Source organism: Momordica charantia, assembly GCF_013281855.1.
Source record: "Momordica charantia cultivar OHB3-1 chromosome 8 unlocalized genomic scaffold, Mcharantia_2.0 BLBB01000008.1, whole genome shotgun sequence".
In the NCBI taxonomy this organism is placed as follows: Eukaryota; Viridiplantae; Streptophyta; class Magnoliopsida; order Cucurbitales; family Cucurbitaceae; genus Momordica; species Momordica charantia.
Genome location: NW_028275166.1, coordinates 4,033,414 through 4,055,214, shown reverse-complemented (window position 1 = coordinate 4,055,214; position 21,801 = coordinate 4,033,414). Strand labels below are relative to the sequence as shown.

General features: G+C 36.8%; 5 protein-coding genes and 1 long non-coding RNA gene across 12 annotated transcripts; 2 read left to right on the top strand and 4 right to left on the bottom strand.

Annotated features, from left to right (window-relative positions):
* Positions 1 to 254: 254 nt before the first annotated feature.
* On the top strand, positions 255 to 5,600 carry LOC111005120 (heat shock factor protein HSF30). 4 transcript variants are annotated; one of them, XM_022276511.2, is made up of 5 exons: positions 255 to 708; positions 942 to 2,040; positions 2,515 to 4,087; positions 4,194 to 5,299; positions 5,369 to 5,600. In XM_022276511.2, the coding sequence occupies exons 1-2, from the start codon at positions 394 to 396 to the stop codon at positions 1,743 to 1,745; spliced, it is 1,119 nt and encodes a 372-aa protein (XP_022132203.1). In that variant the 5' UTR covers positions 255 to 393; the 3' UTR covers positions 1,746 to 2,040; positions 2,515 to 4,087; positions 4,194 to 5,299; positions 5,369 to 5,600. The 4 variants fall into 4 exon arrangements, with proteins under 4 accessions (XP_022132203.1, XP_022132202.1, XP_087984342.1 ...); XM_022276510.2 differs by having other exon boundaries at positions 942 to 2,128; XM_088128216.1 differs by having other exon boundaries at positions 942 to 4,087; positions 5,374 to 5,600.
* On the bottom strand, positions 2,431 to 4,939 carry EDA39 (calmodulin-binding family protein). Its single transcript, XM_022276509.2, has 8 exons — positions 4,599 to 4,939; positions 4,400 to 4,514; positions 4,259 to 4,324; positions 3,866 to 3,954; positions 3,690 to 3,777; positions 3,384 to 3,614; positions 3,156 to 3,257; positions 2,431 to 3,045 (listed from the first exon to the last, which is right to left on the bottom strand). Exons 1-8 carry the CDS (start codon positions 4,937 to 4,939, stop codon positions 2,614 to 2,616), a joined length of 1,464 nt encoding a protein of 487 aa, XP_022132201.1. The 3' UTR covers positions 2,431 to 2,613.
* Positions 5,601 to 6,701: 1,101 nt separating the features above from the next.
* LOC111004899 (Mitochondrial substrate carrier family protein) lies at positions 6,702 to 10,685 on the bottom strand. 2 transcript variants are annotated; one of them, XM_022276155.2, is made up of 8 exons: positions 10,492 to 10,685; positions 9,688 to 10,195; positions 9,071 to 9,156; positions 8,775 to 8,982; positions 8,339 to 8,471; positions 7,969 to 8,153; positions 7,321 to 7,449; positions 6,702 to 6,991 (listed from the first exon to the last, which is right to left on the bottom strand). In XM_022276155.2, the coding sequence occupies exons 2-8, from the start codon at positions 9,877 to 9,879 to the stop codon at positions 6,887 to 6,889; spliced, it is 1,038 nt and encodes a 345-aa protein (XP_022131847.1). In that variant the 5' UTR covers positions 9,880 to 10,195; positions 10,492 to 10,685; the 3' UTR covers positions 6,702 to 6,886. The 2 variants fall into 2 exon arrangements, with proteins under 2 accessions (XP_022131847.1, XP_022131848.1); XM_022276156.2 differs by having other exon boundaries at positions 9,688 to 10,141.
* LOC148209397 (uncharacterized) lies at positions 6,926 to 7,810 on the top strand. Its single transcript, XR_015793217.1, has 2 exons — positions 6,926 to 7,066; positions 7,266 to 7,810. It is a non-coding gene; the product is annotated as an uncharacterized LOC148209397 (long non-coding RNA).
* A 4,088-nt stretch (positions 10,686 to 14,773) lies between the features above and the next one.
* LOC148209396 (uncharacterized) lies at positions 14,774 to 15,627 on the bottom strand. Its single transcript, XM_088127449.1, has one exon. It carries the CDS (start codon positions 15,380 to 15,382, stop codon positions 15,041 to 15,043), a length of 342 nt encoding a protein of 113 aa, XP_087983575.1. The 5' UTR covers positions 15,383 to 15,627; the 3' UTR covers positions 14,774 to 15,040.
* A 154-nt stretch (positions 15,628 to 15,781) lies between these two features.
* On the bottom strand, positions 15,782 to 20,389 carry LOC111004966 (eukaryotic initiation factor 4A-15). Of its 3 annotated transcripts, none has more exons than XM_088127448.1 (6): positions 20,184 to 20,389; positions 19,001 to 19,070; positions 18,339 to 18,445; positions 17,715 to 18,145; positions 16,834 to 17,489; positions 15,782 to 16,037 (listed from the first exon to the last, which is right to left on the bottom strand). In XM_088127448.1, the coding sequence occupies exons 2-5, from the start codon at positions 19,066 to 19,068 to the stop codon at positions 16,854 to 16,856; spliced, it is 1,242 nt and encodes a 413-aa protein (XP_087983574.1). In that variant the 5' UTR covers positions 19,069 to 19,070; positions 20,184 to 20,389; the 3' UTR covers positions 15,782 to 16,037; positions 16,834 to 16,853. The 3 variants fall into 3 exon arrangements, with proteins under 3 accessions (XP_087983574.1, XP_022131986.1, XP_022131985.1); XM_022276294.2 differs by lacking the exon at positions 15,782 to 16,037 and adding an exon at positions 19,311 to 19,490 and having other exon boundaries at positions 16,425 to 17,489; XM_022276293.2 differs by lacking the exon at positions 15,782 to 16,037 and having other exon boundaries at positions 16,425 to 17,489.
* Positions 20,390 to 21,801: the final 1,412 nt, after the last annotated feature.

Here is a 21,801-nt window from a genome sequence, read left to right as displayed (position 1 = left end):
ATTGACACACATCTTCATTGCGAGTTCGATCTCCCACCCCATATATTCCATATATTGTACTAAAAAGAAAAAGAAAAATATTATTTTAAAAGATACATTTACATGGTTTCCTTTTCCTCTCCATATATTTCAGAAAACTAGAAGAAACGAGAAGTTTCTAGAAGCATGTCAGATTAGATATTTGTTATTCTGACAAGTGGCAGAAGCTTCTGACAAACATCTGAAAAGTTTTGGCGCATTACTAGAACTTTCCATTCCGACGCCATTAAAGTTCAGTTTCTTCCCTCCATTACCATTACAATACAATCAAACTCTAAAACTCTCTCGTTCTTCGAATAATCTCACTCATCAAGCTTCCATTAATCTTACAATTACAAATTCCCGATCAAAACAATGGACAAACTGAAAGTTAAAGTGGAGGAGCCGATGGCCGCCGGCACGGCGGCGGGCGCGTCGTCTTCTTCTTCTTCATCGTCTTCGAGCATCACGCCGCAGCCGATCGACGGTCTCCACGATGTCGGTCCGCCTCCATTTTTGACGAAGACCTTTGAAATGGTGGAAGATCCATTTACGGACTCCATTGTTTCGTGGAGTAAAGCTCGCAACAGCTTCATCGTTTGGGATTCTCACAAATTCTCAAGTACCTTGCTTCCTCGATACTTTAAACACCGTAATTTCTCCAGCTTCGTTCGTCAGCTCAATACTTATGTAAGTTCTCATTGCACCGAATTCCAATTTTCGATTCTGTTGGTTCAATTCTGAAACCTGCTCTGTTTTGAGCTTTCCCCCCTTTCTAAAGATTCTGTGGTGGAGAATTGGAGAATACAATTAATAATCGTCGTCTTTCTCTTTATTCCTTTATATATTTCTTCTTCGTTCTGCTGAAATACTTTTAAATCTTGAAAATCTAATCTCATTGATGTTGAAATTCTTCAATGTAGGGTTTCCGGAAAGTTGATCCTGATCGTTGGGAGTTTGCGAATGAGGGATTTCTCGGAGGACAGCGGAATCTGTTGAAAACTATAAAGAGGAGGAGGCATGCATCCCAGAGCTTTCACCACCAAGGGGGAACTTGCGTGGAGCTGGGGCAATTTGGACTCAAAGGCGAACTCGAAAGGTTGAGAAGGGACAGAAGCTCGTTAATGGCGGAATTAGTGAGATTGAGGCAGCAGCACCAAAGTTCAAGAGAGCAAGTAACGGCCATGGAGGATAGGCTACAGAATGCAGAGAGAAAGCAGAAGCAGATCATGACATTCCTCAGCAAAGCCCTAAAGAATCCTTCCTTCATTCAGAAATTTATCCATAGTAATCAAAGAAGAGAGCTGAGAGGCATCGAAATCGGACGAAAGCGAAGACTAACTGCCAGCCCAAGTGTAGAGAATCTCCAGGAAGAAAATGTACTAGTTGCTGTAAGACAAGAAGAAGTAGAAACTTTGGAGCCAGATATAGAGACGCTGTTAACGGTCAACTTAGAAGACGAGTCAAGCAGTGAGGTCAAGGACCCAGTTTCTGATGGCATTCCCATGGCAGCCATGGATTTGGGTCACTATGCTCCTGAGGAATTATGGGATGAACTTTGGACCGAAGATCTTGTGGCTGGATATCCAGAGGAGGAAGCCATAATCGTTGGTGATCAATCAGAAGCTGATGTGGAAGTGGAGGATCTGATAGCTGAACCCCCTGATTGGACTGAGGACTTGCAGGAACTCGTGGATCAAATGGGTTTTCTCAGGTCGACACCATAGATACAGCAACTCAGAGAGTGAAATCAATCATTTGCTCCTCGTCCTGTGGAATGTTTTAGCAGATTGTATGGAAGGAATGGTGGAGGTTGCAGAGGAGCCCCACATTGTTCCCGTTTCGCCTATATCCTTTAAAGTTCATTGGTTTTTTAATATGTACTTCAATATTATTGGTTGAGTTAAATTGGTTTATTGGTTACTTCTTTTCCTCCATGGTTTTATTTGCAGGCCTATGCAGAAAAGGAAGCGTGCGAGAGAAGATTCAGTCATTCACTGATGTATTAACCATTGAGTCAGAGTAATTTGCACATTCTTTAACTGAGAATGAATACTTGCCATTCTTGTGAAGAAAACTAGAACCAATTTCATGTCTCAAGTTCAGTGAGGTGCTTGTCAATTTTCGTGGAAGATTTAAACTACAACCAGTAGAGTTCTGATAAAATCTATTTTGTATCTTGAAAATCTTTTGCTCGATGATTCATGGTTCATAGTTGAGCTTTAATAATGTTAACCTCAGCTATGTACGATGGAACAACACCAAGTTCAGTTATCATAGATGTTCTTTGGTAATTAATTTCGATTGGCTGATTGATATCTTTTTCTGACAAGAAGAAGAAAGGATCTGATGTTTATTTCATCGGCTATGTATGAACTATAAATAGAGTTTTTCATATTTTTGGGGAATTGGTACAAGAAAATATCTGCTCTTTATTTCATTAAAGAAAGTCAATGATTCAGCTAAGCAAGATCTATACTTTTGGAATCATTTCAGGACCACAGGTAGAAAGGACAAGGGGTGAGTTAAATTTACATGTAAATGCGACCCAAATCAGAGTGTTAGGGGCCCCAGAGGGCAGGAGTCTAAACCCTTCTATATAGCAGCTGTCACAGGCACCCTTGGACTAGGGATTCCCATATATGAGAGCCTGGGGGACATCCTGATCTTCGGGCTGGGTCGTGGTGAAGGTATCGGAACAGAGCTGCCGAAGAGACCCGCTGTGGGTCTCGGTGACAAGTTAACTTGCTCCAATGCCCGTGCTTGCAACTCTGCTGGGTACTCCTTCACACACCCTATTCTTGGACCAACTCCACTGCTCCATCTGCACAGCAGGCGCTTTGGTATGTCTATCAATGGTGCTTCTTCGCTGCTACTCGGGTTCTCTTGCTGCTCATTAGTGGTCACCAACTTGATGGGTACTGCCAATTCAACATCGTCTGCAATCGTGTCGTCTGAAGATGTCGTAGATGGAGTTTCTTCGCTCGCATCTTTATATGAGTAACTGTCGTCATCTATGGAACACCTCTGTGTAATTGTGAAGCAATTGCCATTGGAGCATTTCAGCAAACAAGTTTGTGTGAAATCCTGAAAAGGAGCAGATATAGCAATCTGCATCCATGAAAGGGAAAAATTACCTTGACATTGGTCATGTCCACTGCATGTTCTTCAAGAAAACTTATGAACTCCTTAAAATTGTTCTCTGTTGGGAGGTAATGACCACTGTATGGCCATATAGCCTAAAGAAGATTCAAATGGAAACATTAAAGCTCAATGGAAAGAAAACTCTTCAGAATTACATATTTTAATTGAAAATGAGATCATCCAAAACAACACCCAGATGCCCAAGCATTGCAATATGCCACCTTGAGAACTCCATTGATGGCAACCAATCTTCCAGCAGCTGTGATGGCCCCTCCAGACAGGAAGCTGGAGTGCTGAAAACGACCTTTCTTCTTCTGCCCTACATACAACTCTCTTGACGTGCTGAGTACAAAAATGCACTTGGAATCTTCAACTGTGTTGATGGGCATTTTGCTTTGCCTGTAAATAAGCTTCCCATCCTCCACAATCACCTGATATTCCTCCCTTTCTTTCTGCAACAGAAATGAAGAAAAAGCAATTACTTGCTGCTAGCAACGGAATCAGGTCAGTGAGAGTGGGGGACTTACTGGTCCAAGGTACTTGATGCATTGCTTGTACAGAACTGATCTAGGGCACTTCTCAAGATTTACCCTCTTCCCGTCACCAATATCCAACCTTTAGAAAGAATGTTTTGAAGGATAAATATGAAAGCTTTCTATAAGGTACATGGGGAGAATTGCCTGCAGTTGGAGAGGGAAATTACCAGTAGAAAAAAGGTTGAGTGCTTTTGCTGTCAAACCAAACATCATAGTAAAAATGCAAGTTGTGTCCATAGCGGTGGCGGGGATCGATCTGCTCGAAAGGGAAATGAAATCAAATGTCAAAATGCTGCTTCCCAAGCTCCTAAGCTTTGATTCCTTAGAAGTAGAATGTTGAGTTACAACAAAGATGAACATCATCGAGTTTGTTCAATGGTGATCTAAAGGTTTGTTTCTGAACATTGAATTCATATCTTATCATGATGTACAGTAAACGAAATTTTCAAAGCTCATCCGACATGATTGGTATGTAATAAGATTTCTTTCTTGCAGGTAACTCAGATGGCACTTTCAGTTTCGGATGACAATGTTAAAGAGTTCAAATCATATGAACTTACTGCTTCAAGCCAGTGTTGCAGAGCTAGTTTTTGAGCATTCTCATCCTTTGACAAACCTTTTCCAACCTAAAAAATTGAGAACATTATATCAGTTTCCTAATTCCCGCCTACCCAGAAGGATGCCACACACCAATAATTTACCTTAGCAGCTCTTGTCCTCGCCCGGGACCAACGCGATGCAGCTGTTTCCGTCTTTTCGACATCGAAAAATGACACAGAGCTCACCTTGAGAGCTGCAAAGTCTAAAGCTTTCCACCTTCATGGTTCAACGAACAGTGAGAAACAAAGCATATTCAACTTCTCTAAACCAAAACAAGAGAAATAGTATTATTTCAGAGACCATAGTTCCTCAACCACAACTGCACAATCTGCCAAGTTCCTTCTGGTACGGTAGCTCTTGTAGACCTTTTGTAGCTTAGTTGCTGCAGAATCAAGCTCACTCACCGGCCTAGTGGAAGAAATAACGACCGGTTTGGGAAGTAAAATTCTGGGTTTTCTCAGATTTTCTGGCCGTCGAACTTTCCTCTCTGATGAGGAGAAGTCTTTCGAGTCAACGGCCATATTATTGAAGGAATCAGACACTTGATTTAGTTGCAGATTCTGAAATTTTGGTGGGTTTTCTGCTCTGATTCTGCTACCATCTCCTTCTTCCGTTTTCAAGCTAGATTTCTGGACATTCATCTCTCAGCTCTGCAAATCTGAAGGCAAAGAAAAAACCAAAAAAAAAAAAAAACTGCTCATTTCTGAGAAAAACAAAAAACCCAGATGGAATTTCAAAAAAAGATTGAGTTTCAGAACCTGAAATTGAAATCAAGACCAAGAACGTTGTTCTGTTGTGTCTTTGTGCTGGAATGGAAGAAGAAGGAGGCACTTCTACAGGAATTTATCGTTTTGTAATGGACATGTTGGTATGTTAATTTAATGGCGCTTTCATTTTCTGGGCCAACAGTCGTTGTCAAACTGGAGATCGCAGTCGAAAAAAGAACAGCCAGAAATTGTCATGCATTAATCTAATCTGGACGACGTTGGCTTTGGAAAAAGGTAAATTATCCCAAGTTGATTACTTGTTTATTATAATGAAATAGTGGATTAAATAATAATATTGGACAGAAAAGCCAGCCATGGAAGCTCTGCAATCCATGGTGTCGTCTGCAAGTCGCTGGCAGCCATTATTGAAGTTGAAGGTGATTTATAAATTCTAGCTACCTCCTTCGTAAGGCAGTTGAGAGTCCATAAAATCACTTTCTGTTCATCACTTACCCAAATATTTATATCAATTTATACTTGGGCTGCCTTTATTGAACAAGTTTTTGTGCTTTCAAAAAAAGAATATGCTTATTTATTTTTTGTTTCTCTGCTCTATTACTCTATTTTAATCTAAAATTTAAAGATTAAATTGCAAATTTAGTTTGCAAATTTAGTTTTGGATATGCTTCAACTTTAAGATGTGTCAAACTATGTCCTGAAGTTTTCTAGTTAATTTTAATTTAATTTTTTTCCTTTTGAAACTAGATATTCTATGATATATTTTTAAAATATATATATGGTAACAAACTAAACTAATTTTGAAACTAATTATTCAAATAAAAATGATTAGTTCATTTTTCTACCGTATTAATATTGTTATTTGAAATTGAGAAAAATATAACAATTTTTTTTTCTATTTTTAAGTTTATAAATATTTCTTTATTTTATAATCTACATTTAAAAAATATCTTTAAAACCCAATTCAGATTTTGAAAATTTAAAAATATAGTTTTAAAATTTTGTTTTCATAGCCTTGTCGTTTTTATTTTTTAAGAAAGGTAAATAATATATTAACGAAATTGTGAAATTTTCAAAAAATAAAAATAAAAATAATTATTAAAATAAAGACATTGTTTAATAGCTATTCTGTTTTACGTTCATTTGTTTTTTAACCAAAAGAATGATAGATAGCTAATTATCGATAGTGCTTTAACTGCATCGACCTAGTGCCAACATCGAAACAGTGTTTTATCTCCATTGTTGCATCTCCAAACTAGATATTAATTTTTAAAATTCTATTTTTATTTCTAAAATTTAACTAAAAATTAAAATGTCTTCGGAAGAAAGATGAAAAGAGAAAGCAAACATTATTCAAATTAAGAACAAAATATTTGGGCTCTGATTTAGAATGTAACTAGAGTTCATTAATTAAGAAAGTAATTTTTAGTAAGCTTTTTAAAAAATTATTTGAGTGGTTTTGACAGCACAGACATATTTGAAACATGTAATTTAACTACAAAAATAGACAAAAGTTAAAATATATAGAATAAAATTGATAAATTCAAACTACAAGAACTAAAATAGACGGGCATTCAAACCTCTATATATATATATATATATATATATATATATATAACCAGCAATAAGTTTACTTTGAGGATTTAGTAAATCTTCAATTTGACTAAGACAACACAAATATAGAAAATTGGGAGCATATATGTTGTAGGTTCAAGGAGTAAATCAAACTTGTACTTCTTGAAGCACAGAGCATGAAAGGCAGCTAATATATGTTTATCTAAGATTAGCAATTTCTTTACTAGCAAAGACCAATTACAAAGGTGTTTCAGAGAGAGCGTCGACGTCATAGGAGAAGGGGTTGATTTATGCAGCAGAAGATATCGATGCAGCCTTCTGCCGAGGCGGGATGTGGAGCCATAACTTCATGCTATCATATGCTGCAAATCCAATGGCCACAGAAGGAACAATCTGCCAATTTTCACAAAATGGAAGAGTTACATGACAGAGTTATAGCATTCTTCTCATTTTTCTTCACAGTAACAGGTATGCTTATTTATCCCCTCATTTTCATAGTTTTCTCAGCATTTTTATTTTCACTATTTGTACTCTATTGATCTTTGTATAATCTATTATTCTTGTTCTCTTCTTTTTTAGGTGTATTACATTGTTGGATCCTGTGTTTCTACTGTTGTTTATTGATTTTTTTTTGGGGGGGGGGGGGGGGGGGGGGGGGTTATTGCAGTTGCAGAGCAGTCCCTAGAAATAACACTCCAAAACGTTTTAATCTCAACTGTTACCTTAATATAATTAATGCTGAGTCCTGCAAACAACTGTCTCCATCCTTGGTTGCGAACTATCATCGTAAGACCTTCTATTGAGTTCCTAAATCTGACATCACCGTTAAGTGAAGATGGCATATCTCCAACCTGCACATAGCAAATAATTAAATACGTTACAATAATGCCGAAGAAGAAATCCCTTGTTGGGAATTACAACTAATAGCTAGTTTTTTTCCTTTTTGAGAATATAGCATTATAATTGTAGGGGTGGGGATTCAAGACCTATATAAGAGGTTACTAACATCTTGACCGTTGAATTGTATTCAGGTTGACAAAATCAGAAATGTTTAGAATTATATTTTAAAGTGTCTAATCATGCTCTACTCTCACTGTTATATATGTTTGTCAGACTAATTTTGCCCCTACTGTTCATCTCTTCCTAGATCTAGGGATGCAAGTTGAAACCTCAGAAATAGCTGGTCAGTTCAATTTTCTAAAGTATAAAACCGGGATAGATCATATCAATTCGATTAGGATGGTTATGCCAGAACTCAAAAGATTGGATTGTTTCGGTTCGGTTTTCAATAGATTCAGTTTCAACCTTAGACAGGAGATTAGGAGTTTAAGACCCTAACAAAGATGTTTGAAAATGATCAAGAAAAATACCTGCATTTGTCTTCTAACAACATCCAATGGATACGTGACCGTCTGCCCCAATAATCCAGCCAGAGCTCCACAAGAAAGCCGCATCACAATGGATCTCTGATGCTCCTCAGGAACATGACTTTTAAGTTCTTCATAAATGTAAAACTTCAAACCAGCGTAAGGAAGGATTCCAGTCAGAGTTGGACCTGTTGAAACATTAAATCTTTTTTAATCATTCTGCCGATATAGAAATAGACGAGTTAACTTAATTTTGGATACATCTTAGAGAGCAACACAATCAATGAGGTCAGAGAAAACTAATATAGTAATATAGTATCATTCCAAGATATACCAAAAAGGATGATAAAAAGAGAATGCAATTGATACACACCTACACCACGATATAGTGCACGTACTCCGCCTTCTCTATAAACACGCATAAGCACATCCTTAATGCCACTGTACGCAGGTTGAGTATGATAGTTTCTCAAGCCATGGCTCTTCACTGTTCTCGTGTCAGTAGTCTATACAGACAGGAAACAAACAATCAGATGGGTAAAAGAGATCAAAAAACAACAGTTCAACTTCAGGGGGATTAGAACAGAATGAAATGGATGAACAACAAATTGTTGCTAACTTGAATATGTTAAAGGTGAAAATGATACAAAACCAACTCCAAATAGAAGAATATCAGTCTGTAAGATGATCATAAATCTAAAAACATACCTTGTACTTATGTATATAGATGACTATGATTATAATTGAGAACACAGAAGGCCAAAAGAATCACATTTTCTAAACAAATGGAAGTAGAGAATAATATATACCTGATAAGCCAGTTTTGTTCGTGCCAGGTCTAAAGGATATGTGCATAAAACAGCTGTTCCCCCAGCTACCGAACCAGCTAAAAGATCAATATGAGGCCCAGTTCCTAAGCCTGGATAGTTATTCAAGATCCAACACCGATATTGCTCATATGTCATGAAATGTAGGGCTGCATAAGGAATAATCCGAACAACACTAGCTCCATTTCCCCTAAACCATGAGAGAGTAGAGAACTTATTTTCAAAGGACAGAAGTTCAGACAAAGAAAAGGAGAAACTTTACTAAATTCTTAACTTACTTATAGAATCCACGCACACCTTCATTGTTCAGCACCCTCTTCATAGACTGAAGGACTCCAAGAGAATGGAATCCTTCGGTTCTAGTCTGTCAATGTTCACAACACAGAGAGTTCAGAATAGATGTTCAGTGGATAATAGAACAATAATATTCGCATCAATGTCGTAGTTATCTTTAACCATTAGACTAACATATTTCCATCCTAGGTCAAAATTATGCTTATTAGTGAAGAGCAGCCAATACCTATTGATAAAGCATCATAGTCAGCTCACCTGCTCCTAGTTTCCTGAATTAGTAAGCTTATTTACTTATAAAACGTAATTGTCCTTCCTTGGACCAAGAAATTCTATACTACCCCAAGGAGTGCCTCGTGGTTAAGTCTCAGTATATTTAGAGGTACCATCCAAGTCCTAGGTTTAAGTGCTTGGTTGAAAACTTAACAACTTAAAACAGGATAGGCAAAGCCCTACAAGTATTAGAGGGGGTGAACAGGATACCAAGACTAATACTAATGACACTTAATCCTAGGTCTCGAAGGGTTTCATGCATACAGATAAAAAATTTGACAACAGTACAGTTAAACAAGACAATTTCTAAAGAAACTATCTAGGAAATCACCTGCAAAAGTATTTTAATCCGCTCCAAGGGTGCAACAGTAGTCTTAGCAAAGGCACCAGCAGCACCACCAGCAATCAGCTCTTTGACGTAAATAGGTAGACTGTCAATATAGGACACTTCTCTTTTTGCAGACGAACCATCAACAAACCCCGCAACATTTGTGGACAAGGTAGACCCTTGAGATGAATTCATCTTGGATAACTTAGAAACCTTAAAACTGCTAGAACAAAACACAACTTAAAAGCGATCGACACCCCAAATTGATAATTATCCGCTCTGCAGCTTGAAGAATTCTTTATCCCATCTATCTCTCTGAACACAGTGTGAGAAGGCCTTTCTCTCAACAGATAGACAAGGCGGCCTGAGAATACCCAGAAAGGATTCGGGCAAATTCACAAGCCGATCTTCTTCTTGATTGACGACAAGATACATCCACAGTACAATGAAGCTGAGCCTGCAGACCAAATATATCCCAAACCCCTTCAATTATAACAATGCCCCCATCAATCTACCAAAGAGATACCGATCCCCCATCAGAATTCAATCACCATAATCGTAAAGAATTACTCAGAACACAAGAAACCCAATACAAATCCCACCGAAAACAAGAATCCCTTTTCAGAATTTCAATGAACAGAAAACCCCCAGTCCCCAAAGTCGCTGAAATTATTAAATAGTACCAAATCGAAACTTGAAAAACACCGAAACCCCAAGAAACATCCCCATAAAAGCCCCCGAAAGGAGAGAATCCAGAAAGGGAAAACAAACAACAAGAAGTTGAAAGAGAGAAAGAAAAGAACGTACTCGTGATTTGACTGATTGGTGACAGAGCGGAGAAGGGGCAGTAAATTCCAAAGTTTGTTAAGGGAAGCTCAGTGTAGAACCGCAGGGAAAGCAAAATCTTTCCTCGCGGCGGGTCCGCCGGATCCCCGTCTACTCCGTCGCCTCTCTGGATCTCTCTCTGAGCCTCTGAGGATTGATGTTTCGTTTGATTTTCTGAGGCGCTTCCGATGGAGATTTTAAAATATGGGTTTTATCTTAGAACCGTGATGAGTTGGGAAATCGAGTACAATCAGACTTTCGGTGGGCCCACCAGTTGTGCTCGTCCACGTGGCGCATATCTCCACCATTGACCGAATCAGACGGAGCTGATTATGGTTTTTTTTCCTTTTTTAATTTAATAAATTATGGTTGTGTGTTGTTGTGGCCGGTTTTATATTAATTTACTGGATATTATATTATTAATCCCTTTTCGAAATATTTTATCCCAAAAAAAAAATCTCCTTTTCGAAATATGAAGGATTCTTGGTCATCCTTTTTTCTTAGAATAATTTGAAATTTGATGTAATTTTGAGAAGGAAAAGTAAATTTCAAAGAGATTCTTTGACAGAGTTTTGGTTGTTTTTATTATACTCTATCCCCATAAATAGCAATTTTTTGAATTTGCTTACAAAAAATAAATTTTTAAAAATTCATTAATTTATTTTATGAGGTTCAGGATTAACCAAGAAAATTCCATAGTCTTCGTACAAACGTTCGTCATTCTTATCTCAAGAATTAAATTCATAGAAATTTAATTGAGAATTTATTAATAGTTACATAAATCTGCTTAATTTAATTTATTTTTTTAGTCGGGGTTCAAATCTTCATCCTATATTTGGCGTACTCAAAGATTACATAAATTTATATTTTTAAAATCATATCTTTCAAACCAAAAAAAAAAATCTTTTTGTTTATGAATTTAATTTCTGAAAATCAACTTTAAATAATAAATAAAGGTTATTATACTTAAATTGATCCTTCCTCACCAAGTAAATTTCTAAAATCCTCTCTCTCGCTCTCTCTCTCTCTCTCGGTTCTCACGTGAAGGTGAAGATAAACCTAAACTTTTTCCTATCAATTTTAACTAACTTGTTTATAACATCTTTTTGGTAAATTATGAAATAATAATTTTAGATCAACAAAATAATTTACGTGACCCCCAAAAAAAAAAAGTCTTCAACTTGGGTACATTTTATTAATATTTAATATAATGTCTTTCCTTTAAAATTAAAATAATATAATATAATGTCTTCGTTATTTTTTATTTTTTAAGTTTTGTTGGTGGATGACAATTAAGGGCACCAAACATTTCTGTTAGTAAATTGGAAGGACACTTTGACAAATTAAATTTCAAGTTCTTTAAAAAAATAATAATAATAACCTTTCATATGTACAATTATACCTACCAACACAAATTTATATGAAACATCTCTGCTTTAGCACTTAGTATTACAATCCCCGAACAAGCACCAGTTTGAGTGGATAGCAAATTGCTTTGTTACCTATTCCATCAGGAATTGCAGATTTTTTAGTACATCATATTCATACATTTACGAGGTATTGATACTTCTGAAGGGTGTTCTATTTTCTCGTAGATTGCATTTCGTTTCCCTTGTGATGAACTCGAAGAGGGGTACATATCAAGTATCTGCTTGGGATCATGTCTTCTATTTTAGATGTATAATTCAACCTCTCACCCCATTTGTTGTATTAAAAAAATATGTATATTTAATATACAATCGCACACGATAACAAAAAATTAAGTAACACATCGACGAAATTCTTTTTTTCCCATTTTAAAATGGCTTTAGCCACATTTTCAACGCTAATTTATACCATATAGAAGTATAGATTAAAAACAAAAAAAAAAAAGTATAGAACTAAAAAAGAAGAATAAGGAAAAAAAAAAAAAGAGATTGAAAGGCTTAAAAAAGAGAACTGAAAAAAAAAGGAGAAAAAAGAGAAGACTTCCTCTACGCAGAAGAACAAATTTATGAGACAATTTGGGATATCTATTTTGGTTCTGGGTTGGGCAGAGTTTCAGGATCAATGGCGGAACCTTGCCTAGAAATGGTAATCGACATTGAACTTTGAGCTCGCGGATGATAAGCTGAAATTTTCTTCCCTTTTTCTTCGTAAATGACACCATCTTCTTCATCTGGAACTTTGCATTTTTCCCCCAAAATTATTGTCTTCGTCCAAATCGAATCCTCCCCTTTGATCCTCTCTTTCCGCCGCTGCCGCCCTTCGTCCAGATGGTTCCTCACCACCGATAAACTTCTCGGAACTTTGATGCTCATGCTTCTCATGTTGCTGATTTTTCTCTCCGACGCCGATTTCGCGATCTGGCTCGGCGGGCTCGAATTCGCCGCCGTTTGCATCTTCGGCGGCAGGGGAAGATCTTTGTTCAGCTGTTCGTTTTGGTCGCCGTCGTTTTCGCCGTCCGCCGTTGGGTCTGTCAAGGGGGAACCGTTCTCGTCTGCTTTGTTTTCGCCGGCGGCCGGAGATGTGGATTGGTCGTCCGACCCCGATCTTCTCCTGGACCGGACGCCGCAGAGTGTGGTGATCATGGCGATGGCCGCCGCCATTCCGGCAGCCAGAAGGGAGAAGGAAATCGCCGGATGAATTAACGGGTTCTCATCCGTCGGAAAACTTCTCACCATGACTGAAACATCAAAAAACCAGAGGGAAGAGAAACCCACCAGAAAAAGCTCTGTTTTTTCTCATCTGTTCATCGGAAATCCTCTGTTTTCGAGTGCTCTGTTTTTCTTGTCTCTCTTTTTCGCCACCCAAAAAGAAAAGGAAAAAAAAATGGCAGTTCTTGACGATTCTGCAACGAAATGGGATCAGGGAGGAGGAAGAAGAAGATGAGTTTTTGGCATTCTTGGTTGTGTTTTTCCCATGAAAGAGCCCGAAACAGAATGCTTGAATATAGGAGAAAATGAGAGGAGAAACAGAGGAGAAGGAGCTTGAGCTTTTGCCATGGAGGATTCCTCCATTTGTAGTAAATTTTTTATTTTTTCTTTTGAATTTCCTTTCTGGTTATGCTAAAAATAACCACTGTTTTACTCTAAATTGATGACAGCCCAATGAGAAGTGGTCAACCTTGTGCTCAAAAGCATGGGGAATTATGGCTGGATCTCTCATAAATGTGCTCAAAGTTTTATCTCTTTGCACCACATCCAATTTCACAATCATAATCAAATTTCTTGGTTTCAATAGGGGATGTTTTGGTTTCGAAGAATTTGTTTTTTGTTTTGGTTCATTTTGTTTCCGGTAGTTTAAAATGGTGGTTCAATTTGATTATTGTACTTTATCTTACATCGTTAGTTGCAATATATCTATATAAATTCTATGCACAACAAAAATTTTGAAATTTTTCAAGATTTTTATAGAGACAGTGTCATAAACAAACATTTTTAAAGTATAAAAATGAAAATAGACATTTTGAAATTACAAAGGCTAACATGAATAAAAACAAAGAATATACTGACAAAAATAGGATTAAAACCCAATTGTAATATGTGCTTGCATTTTGTAAATAAATTGAATTAAGGGCAATATTTGTAGTAAATTTTATGTGTATGTCATAAGGTGAGTTTCACAAATGTAAATTTATATTGATAACTTTATGTTTATATTAATTTGTTCTGTCAAAAAAAAAAGAAAAGAAAAGAAAAAAGATGTGTAATTTGAAAGATCAGTAAATTTGTGGCATGAGATAAAGTTAAAAAATGATATAAAAATGGAGTAAAAAATAAAACGAAATTTGAAATTGAAATTTCCCTTTCTTGTCTTACGGAAATAATAATACTAGTAACATGTAAAAAATGTAAACTGTAAAAGACTTGTCTGGGAATTTCAGGAATTTAATTTTCAAATAATTTCCTATTTTATTCTCTAAACTGTTTCTAAAATTTGAGGCAACAACTCATAAATATTGTTACACTTACACATTAATATCACTATTTCCTTGAAGGAAATTAAATTGCTCAACAATTTGTTTTTTCTATAATTTTGCTTGAATATGAATACATTTTGTTCTAATCTGTGAGTCTGCTCTTCATTTCAAAAAACAAAATGAAAAAATGAGTGGCTGAGAAAACTAGTGGATATAAAAACAAACATTTCACAATTGGAATGCTCAATAAATTGGGAACAAAATAATTCCATCATCTTCTTAGCAAGCTGCAAATAATGAAATGTGATTTGGTTCCAAACTATTGACCTATTCAATGAATGAATGAAGTGAAAAACAAAAACAAAAACAAAAAATACTGCTTTTATTTGCAAACTTTGACTGATTGACTAGTTTACATTTCAACATTCAAAGCTCCCAAACCAACCAAACAAACAGAGAGATTAATGACAACAATCATCAACTGAACAGAAATTTCTTACATATTACAGATATTTTCTCAGCAGAGATCACAAAACTCAAGAACAGAAGAAGTAAAGATTCAATGGGAATTCCCCACATACAGAGGAAAATTCAACAAGAAAAGTTGATCCATAAGAACTCACCAGTCAGTCACCACCAACCATAAAGCATTTGGGTGTACTTATCCTTGAGCCATCTGAAGCTCTTTCTGAAGGAGCCCTTCATCTTCCCTTCCACAGAGTACATCTTGTAGCTGGCGACCCTCTTCTTCCTCTGAAACTCGGGGTCTGCGAACCGCCATGATTTGGAAGAGGAAGAAGAAGATCTAGAAGTGCTTTTCCCTTTCTTCAGATTCACTTCCTTCCCTGAAACATGGCTGGAAGCACTGTGGGTTGTGAGGTCATAAGGGGGAGGGGGTGGCCTTGGGGGCCCATAATAGCTCTCAATCTGCATCGACGATGCTCGATAAGAAGGTCTTCTGTCATCATCCATGGAGTTTTGGGGGATCTGGAAGTCGTAGGAGGAAGAAGAAGAAGAAGAATGGGAGTGATGAAAACGTGTGTGCAATAAGGGAGAGAAGAGGGCTGATGGGTTGGCTTTTGGATTTCAACTTGGGAGAGTTGAATTTTATAATGTTATTGGAAGTTGGAAGGACCTGACTTTTGGAATTTATGCCTAAGTTGTATTCTTTTGTTGAATAGTTTAGGCTTTCTTTTCTCTCAACCGAAAAGGGGGAGGGAGAAAAAAAAATAAGAAGAAGAAAGGAAACTACTTTGAGATTCTTCGACCAATGCAACAAAAATGAGTTTCATGATATATGATTATTTGAAAATATCTAAGAATTACATGGTCGGCTAGAAATCATCTAATCTTGTTAGTAGATCTCATAGATACGTGAATAAGAGAAATAAAATGTATATTTGACTCACAATTTGAACATAGGTTACACAAACTCAAGTCTCAAAAACTTGTATCGAATGTTGGTTCAATTCAACGCCCTTGAGAGGTGAACTTCCAAGAGGCTTTGAGAGGTAAAAAAAAAAGAAAGAGAAAAATGTTCAGACTTACCTTCTTTCTTTTCCATTATTCCCAGCTCAGAGTCGAGATTAGAAAATCCATTAATTTGTTGAAGACATGATCAATGACCCTGACCCAGAAGCAACCAGACGAATTTAACAATTAACATCAGAAATAAACAAGTAACAGATCTGCGTTTCTCACAGAGGGAATCCTCTGTTATATGGAAATCAAAGCCAAGCACAGCACAGAGTCTTCAATTTTATATCAACACAAAATAATTTGTTTATCTTATCTCTCAACGCATGATTGTGGTAACTTTGTGGCATATTTTTATTAGTTTATTCAAAAGTACATGGACCCACCGATGTGTTTAATCCAATATAAACATCACATGTGGACTTTCCAGCTTATATTTTTCTGAGGAATCTAGGATTTCCTTTATGATTACCAACTAAGCCTGTCGATAAACTGTACAGTATTAAAGAATCCACCCCACCACAATAATTCAAAAGCATGGCCGAACAAGTCACAATTTATAATGCATCATTAAATCCTCGGTCATTTTGCATAATTACATTCCTCTCAGACAAACACAAGACAAAAGGTTCAAATCAAGAGTCCAAAACAAGGTAACGGCAGCCAGTTGTGCAATGCCCGCTTTGGACTCGAAAATACAGAAACAAACTTGTGACAAAACTTGCAACATTGATATTCTTTTTCCACTCTCAGAAGGCAGCGCCATAAACAATGGCCAGGACCCAAATGCCGCAAAATGGGGGCAAAGTTCACCCATACTAAAATCCATCGATCCCGAATCAAAGGTCCACTCCATGAAACTGCTGAATAAGGGGCCCCCCTAAAAGGCAACTACCTAGAGAAAAACAAAGGAAACAAAACAGAGGCAAAATTAAAGCCATTTTTACCTGGCTCGATTGGAACTGCATCAAATGAGGTCGGCAACATTTGCTGGCAGCTCCTCGACCACGACATTGTAGAACTTCTGGATGTCGAACAGCATCCTTTCATCCTCTGTGGTCACGAAATTGATGGCAACACCCTTCCTTCCAAATCGTCCACTACGACCAATTCGATGGAGGTAGTTCTCTGGCTGAGTAGGGAGATCGTAATTTATCACAAGAGAAACTTGTTGGACATCAATTCCTCTGGCTAAGAGATCAGTAGTAATGAGGACACGAGATGAACCAGACCGAAACTCCCGCATTATGATATCTCTAGAGTTTTGGTCCATGTCTCCATGTGTGGCAGAAACAGTGTGGTCACGGCTGCGCATCTTATCTGTAAGCCAATCTACCTTGCGCCTGGTATTCACAAATATGACACTCTGGGTAATTGCCAAAGTTTCATAAAGGTCACAAAGAGTCTCGAGTTTCCACTCCTCTTTATCAACGTTGACATAGAATTGCTTGATACCCTCAAGGGTGAGCTCATCCCGTTTCACCAAAATCCGCACAGGTTTGTTCATAAATTTCCTCGTTATCTCAAGAGCCTCAGGAGGCATTGTAGCAGAGAAAACCCCAACCTGAATCTTTGGCGGAAGAAGCTGAAAAATATCGTAGATCTGTGCATATTGAAACCAAAGCAATTAGGGTAGAAAAATAATAATAGAATAAAGCAAGGCAAACCACAATTTACGTGTCTAGCAGAAATTTACTACTAGAATAGTGGTCATAAATAAAAAAAAAATTTGACCCTCTTGAAATTTTGTATACTACATGCAGATGGAAGATCATGCCTAATATCAAGCAATTGGAAAAAAGATAGGTCGAATGAGAAATAAAAGGACCTGGTCCTTGAACCCTCGTGAAAGCATTTCATCAGCTTCATCCAGCACAAACATCTTAATGTGATCAGGGCGAAGTGACTGCCTCCGCAGCATATCAAACACACGACCAGGGGTACCAACAACGACATGAACACCACTTGAGAGAATGCGCTGATCTTCACGGACACTGGTTCCACCAACGCAAGCATGAACCTTGACACCAAGATAATCACCTAATGCACGCATAACCTTCTCAATCTGTTGTGCCAACTCTCGGGTGGGCGCAAGAACCAGTGACTGGCAATCAACTAGCCCATAATCCAGCTGCTGCAAAATTCCAGAGCAGAAAGTGGCTGTTTTTCCAGTTCCAGATTGTGCCTGTTGGATCACATCAAGTCCCTTACAGAAGGGAACAATACCCCTTTGCTGAATTGCAGAAGGCTTCTCAAAACCTATAAGTTGGACCCAGAACTACATAAGACTATTGTCACACAGGCTCACAGATTTCAAGTTCACATTTAGAAAAATTAAGCAAAAGGGGCAAAATATTGGAGCATGCGAAGGAAACAAATAATTTTGCATGAGGCTTCATACGCAGAACAACAGAAAAGGGATGGAGGAAGAAAAAGAAGAGAGAATGTATACCATAAGCGTATATTCCTCTTAAGAGGTTCTCCTGCAAGCCCATGGAATCAAAACTGTCATAGACTTCATCATATGAGGTGAAAAAATCTTGGCCATCTCCTCCAAGTCTACAGCAAATATTCATTGTACCAGTCAAGTTTTGAAGAGGAAAAAGAAATGCAACAGATTAGTCTGAATACAGTCAAGATATAGGGGGAAGGGAGAAAAAGTGAACTGAAGTGTGAAAAAAAGAAGTGAATACTATATATATGTGTGTATATATTTTATGAGAAAGGCAACTTTCATTGATAGTAAATGAAAGAATACAAGAGGGAAAGCCCAAACCAAAAGGAGCCAAGAAGCAACTAAAATAACAGAAAGCAAAAAGAGAAGAAAATTAAAGAAATGGCTCCAATTCAAAAGAATGAGAGATAAAGGATAATCACTAAAGTCTTTGGTGATGGAAGCCCAAAGGGAGGCGTTGAACTTACCCAAGTCCCAAACCTCCTCCCAAGAATTTTCCTTATCACTAAAGACTCTCCTAATTTTCTCCCATGAATTTTTCTTATCACCAAGACTCTCCTAATTTTCTCCCAGGAACTTTCTTATCACTACAGTTAATATATACAATACAAGACTCATTTTACAACCCATTGGGAAAGGTAAGGAGAGAGAGATCTCACAAGTCATTCATCTTGGTATCATATTGACGTGCATCAAATTGTGTTCCTTCAGGTGCCATACCAGCCATATCTGGAAACAAATACAGATTTCTAATCAGATCATCATTGCTTCCTTACCCAAGAGGTAAAAACTATACGTAGATCCATCCACATACTGATACATCAAAATCCAAACATTAAAATAATGTTGTGAAACTATATTTATCAAATAATTTTTCTGTCCTGGAAAACCAATTGATCAAAGTAGACAGCCTGGGGTTTAGATCAGGTTTCAATGAATTAGTAAACATCAGGATATTGAATTTGTTACCTCCTGAGCTACAACGAGGTAAGAAAAAAACGGAAGGACATATAGTAAGTGTTGCTGGATTCTTGTTGACATAGCATGCAAGAAGTGAAGTTTTCAACTAAGTGCTACAGTACACCATCTAACACTATGAAGGTCAAAAAGCCACGATCATCCTCTCCCTCCTACAGAACCTCCCCTCCACTTCTTCAAAAGAAAGAATATACAAGGAAATGCTTAAAATTCTCATTCAGTCAACTGACTAATACGTGGTCACCTTAAATCATAAATGGGCAACCAATTCCAAGTACATATTTCCAATGTTATTCCTCAGGTGAAAGTACACACACTTTTTCGTCATATCAAAGGAGCAGAACCTCATAGTGCGCACGAAGATTAAAGAGGCAGCAAAAAGAAAGCTTTGAATAAGATACAGTTCAAATATGACTGATCCAAGAGCGAAATCATTAAACTAGATCCATAAATCTTTCCAAATTGTACAGTGATTTGCTAAGCGCCTAAGCCATCTGAAAGAACTCTCGAGTTAAACATCAATAAATCTAATTGCATGGCATTCAGAGAACGTGTCAGTGCACGAGATAAATACAACCAATACAGATCAAAACACTCATACTAAAAGGGATCCCAAATTCTAAAAAACAATGAAGAATGCCGCAGACACTTTCTCCATCACACAATCTACAGCCCCTAGATCACAAAGATCGCTTCCATTCGAACTCTCCGACTCCGTTAATAAGTAAAACTTTCCCGAATCTTCTGACCCAACAGTCAATCGAACAGGCAGAAATCAGAGGATCCATGACAAATAAATTCAAGCAAATAACACACGAGTATGTAAAAAGTGACAGAGAAATCAAGGAGATGAGCATAGAGCACCTGAAAGTGAAAGCGAGAGCGAAGATTGACGAGTAATGAGTGAGAAGAAAAGAAATTCCCAACTCCTCGGATCTCTGGGCGAATGGGTATCGGAGGAGTTCGAAGAAGGTCACGTCACGCAAGAGGATAGTAATGGAAGATTGAAGTTGCCAGAAAATTTTGGTTTTTCCCGGAAAATTTCTCTGTCATCGCGTGGATTCCGTTCCACTGCCCTGTATGCATTCTATTGTTTGTTTCGTGGCCCGCCTCCTCTGGCCCAGTTACTACAATTGGGCTACTTTTTAGAGCATTTTTAGGGCTTCAAAAAGTTCAAAACTTTAATTGTAAGAAAATTTTTCAAATATTTTTTTTTTTGGTAGATGTAAAATTAGGTGCATTTTAGTTGATACATTAGTCCATGGTTCAAACTCGTTAGGTTACATTTGATGTTGATTAAATTTTAATTTGATTAATTTTTGTAGTTCTGTAGTTGAGCATATATATTGTTATAGGTAAAATCATTTGTTAAGTTCACTTGATAAATAAGGTTAGAAAAAAAATATATGATGCGGGTTAAACTATCTAGATCATGTCGGTCAAGTCACACCGATCGAGTCAACCAGATCCGATTCGAGGAGGCTGCCTCTATTAAAATAGAATTCTCATGTGCAAGGGATATTTTAAATAACTCTACTCTTTACTGTAACATGCTTGATGTTAAGAAAAGATCTTTTACAGGAAGGTTGGCTAGAGATTTTTTTGTAAGACATCATAGTTGATCTTAGCTCATATTTGAAATAGTGTAAACTTCGTTATTAGAGATTTTTCCCGTACAAGAATTTGATAGCTCATTCGTCATTGTTGCATCAAATTTATTCTCTAAATAATTTGCGACCAGGTATGTTCATTATATGGACTAAAACTTAATAATTTTTACCTTATTAAGTTTTTTTATTATATATAATATTTTCTAAGTACCTTTCAATATCGCGTACAATAATTTTTTATCTCAAATTTGATTTTTAGTGTTTACGGTCAAAATTAGACTAAAAATGTATCAATTCAATATAAGAACGTGTAGTTAAAAAACATATTATATCATAAATATCGATTTCAACTCATAACTGCTTAGAAAAAGTAGAGATGATTAGATTATCCAAATAATTAAAAAATTAAAATTTTATTGTTGAAACATAAATAAGTCCTAAACACAAAATCTTTCATGGAATGTATTTGGTGGTAGCCGAAAGTGAATTAAAAGATAAGGTGAATGGATAGGTGCATATTGCATAGCCTACAAATAATAGAGAAGAGGAACAATATAATATATGATACAATATGCATATATATCATATATTATTGGGTATCAATTCCTTCAAATCTCTTTTTTGCTTGGAATGGATAGCCATTTCCCATAACTCTTCTACTTCCCAAAAAGGAAAAATCTAGAAATTGCAAGTTAGGTTGAGTTATATATATTGGTTTTGTAGTTTGAGTTTAATTTTAATTTGGGTCTCTATAATTTTTGTAAAATCTTTCTTATTTGGTTGATGTGTTAAAATTGAGTAAATAATATCTTGAAAAAATGTGGATTTTTTTTTTTTTGAGTTCAACGTGTGGGGTAGAGGTAGGAATAGGG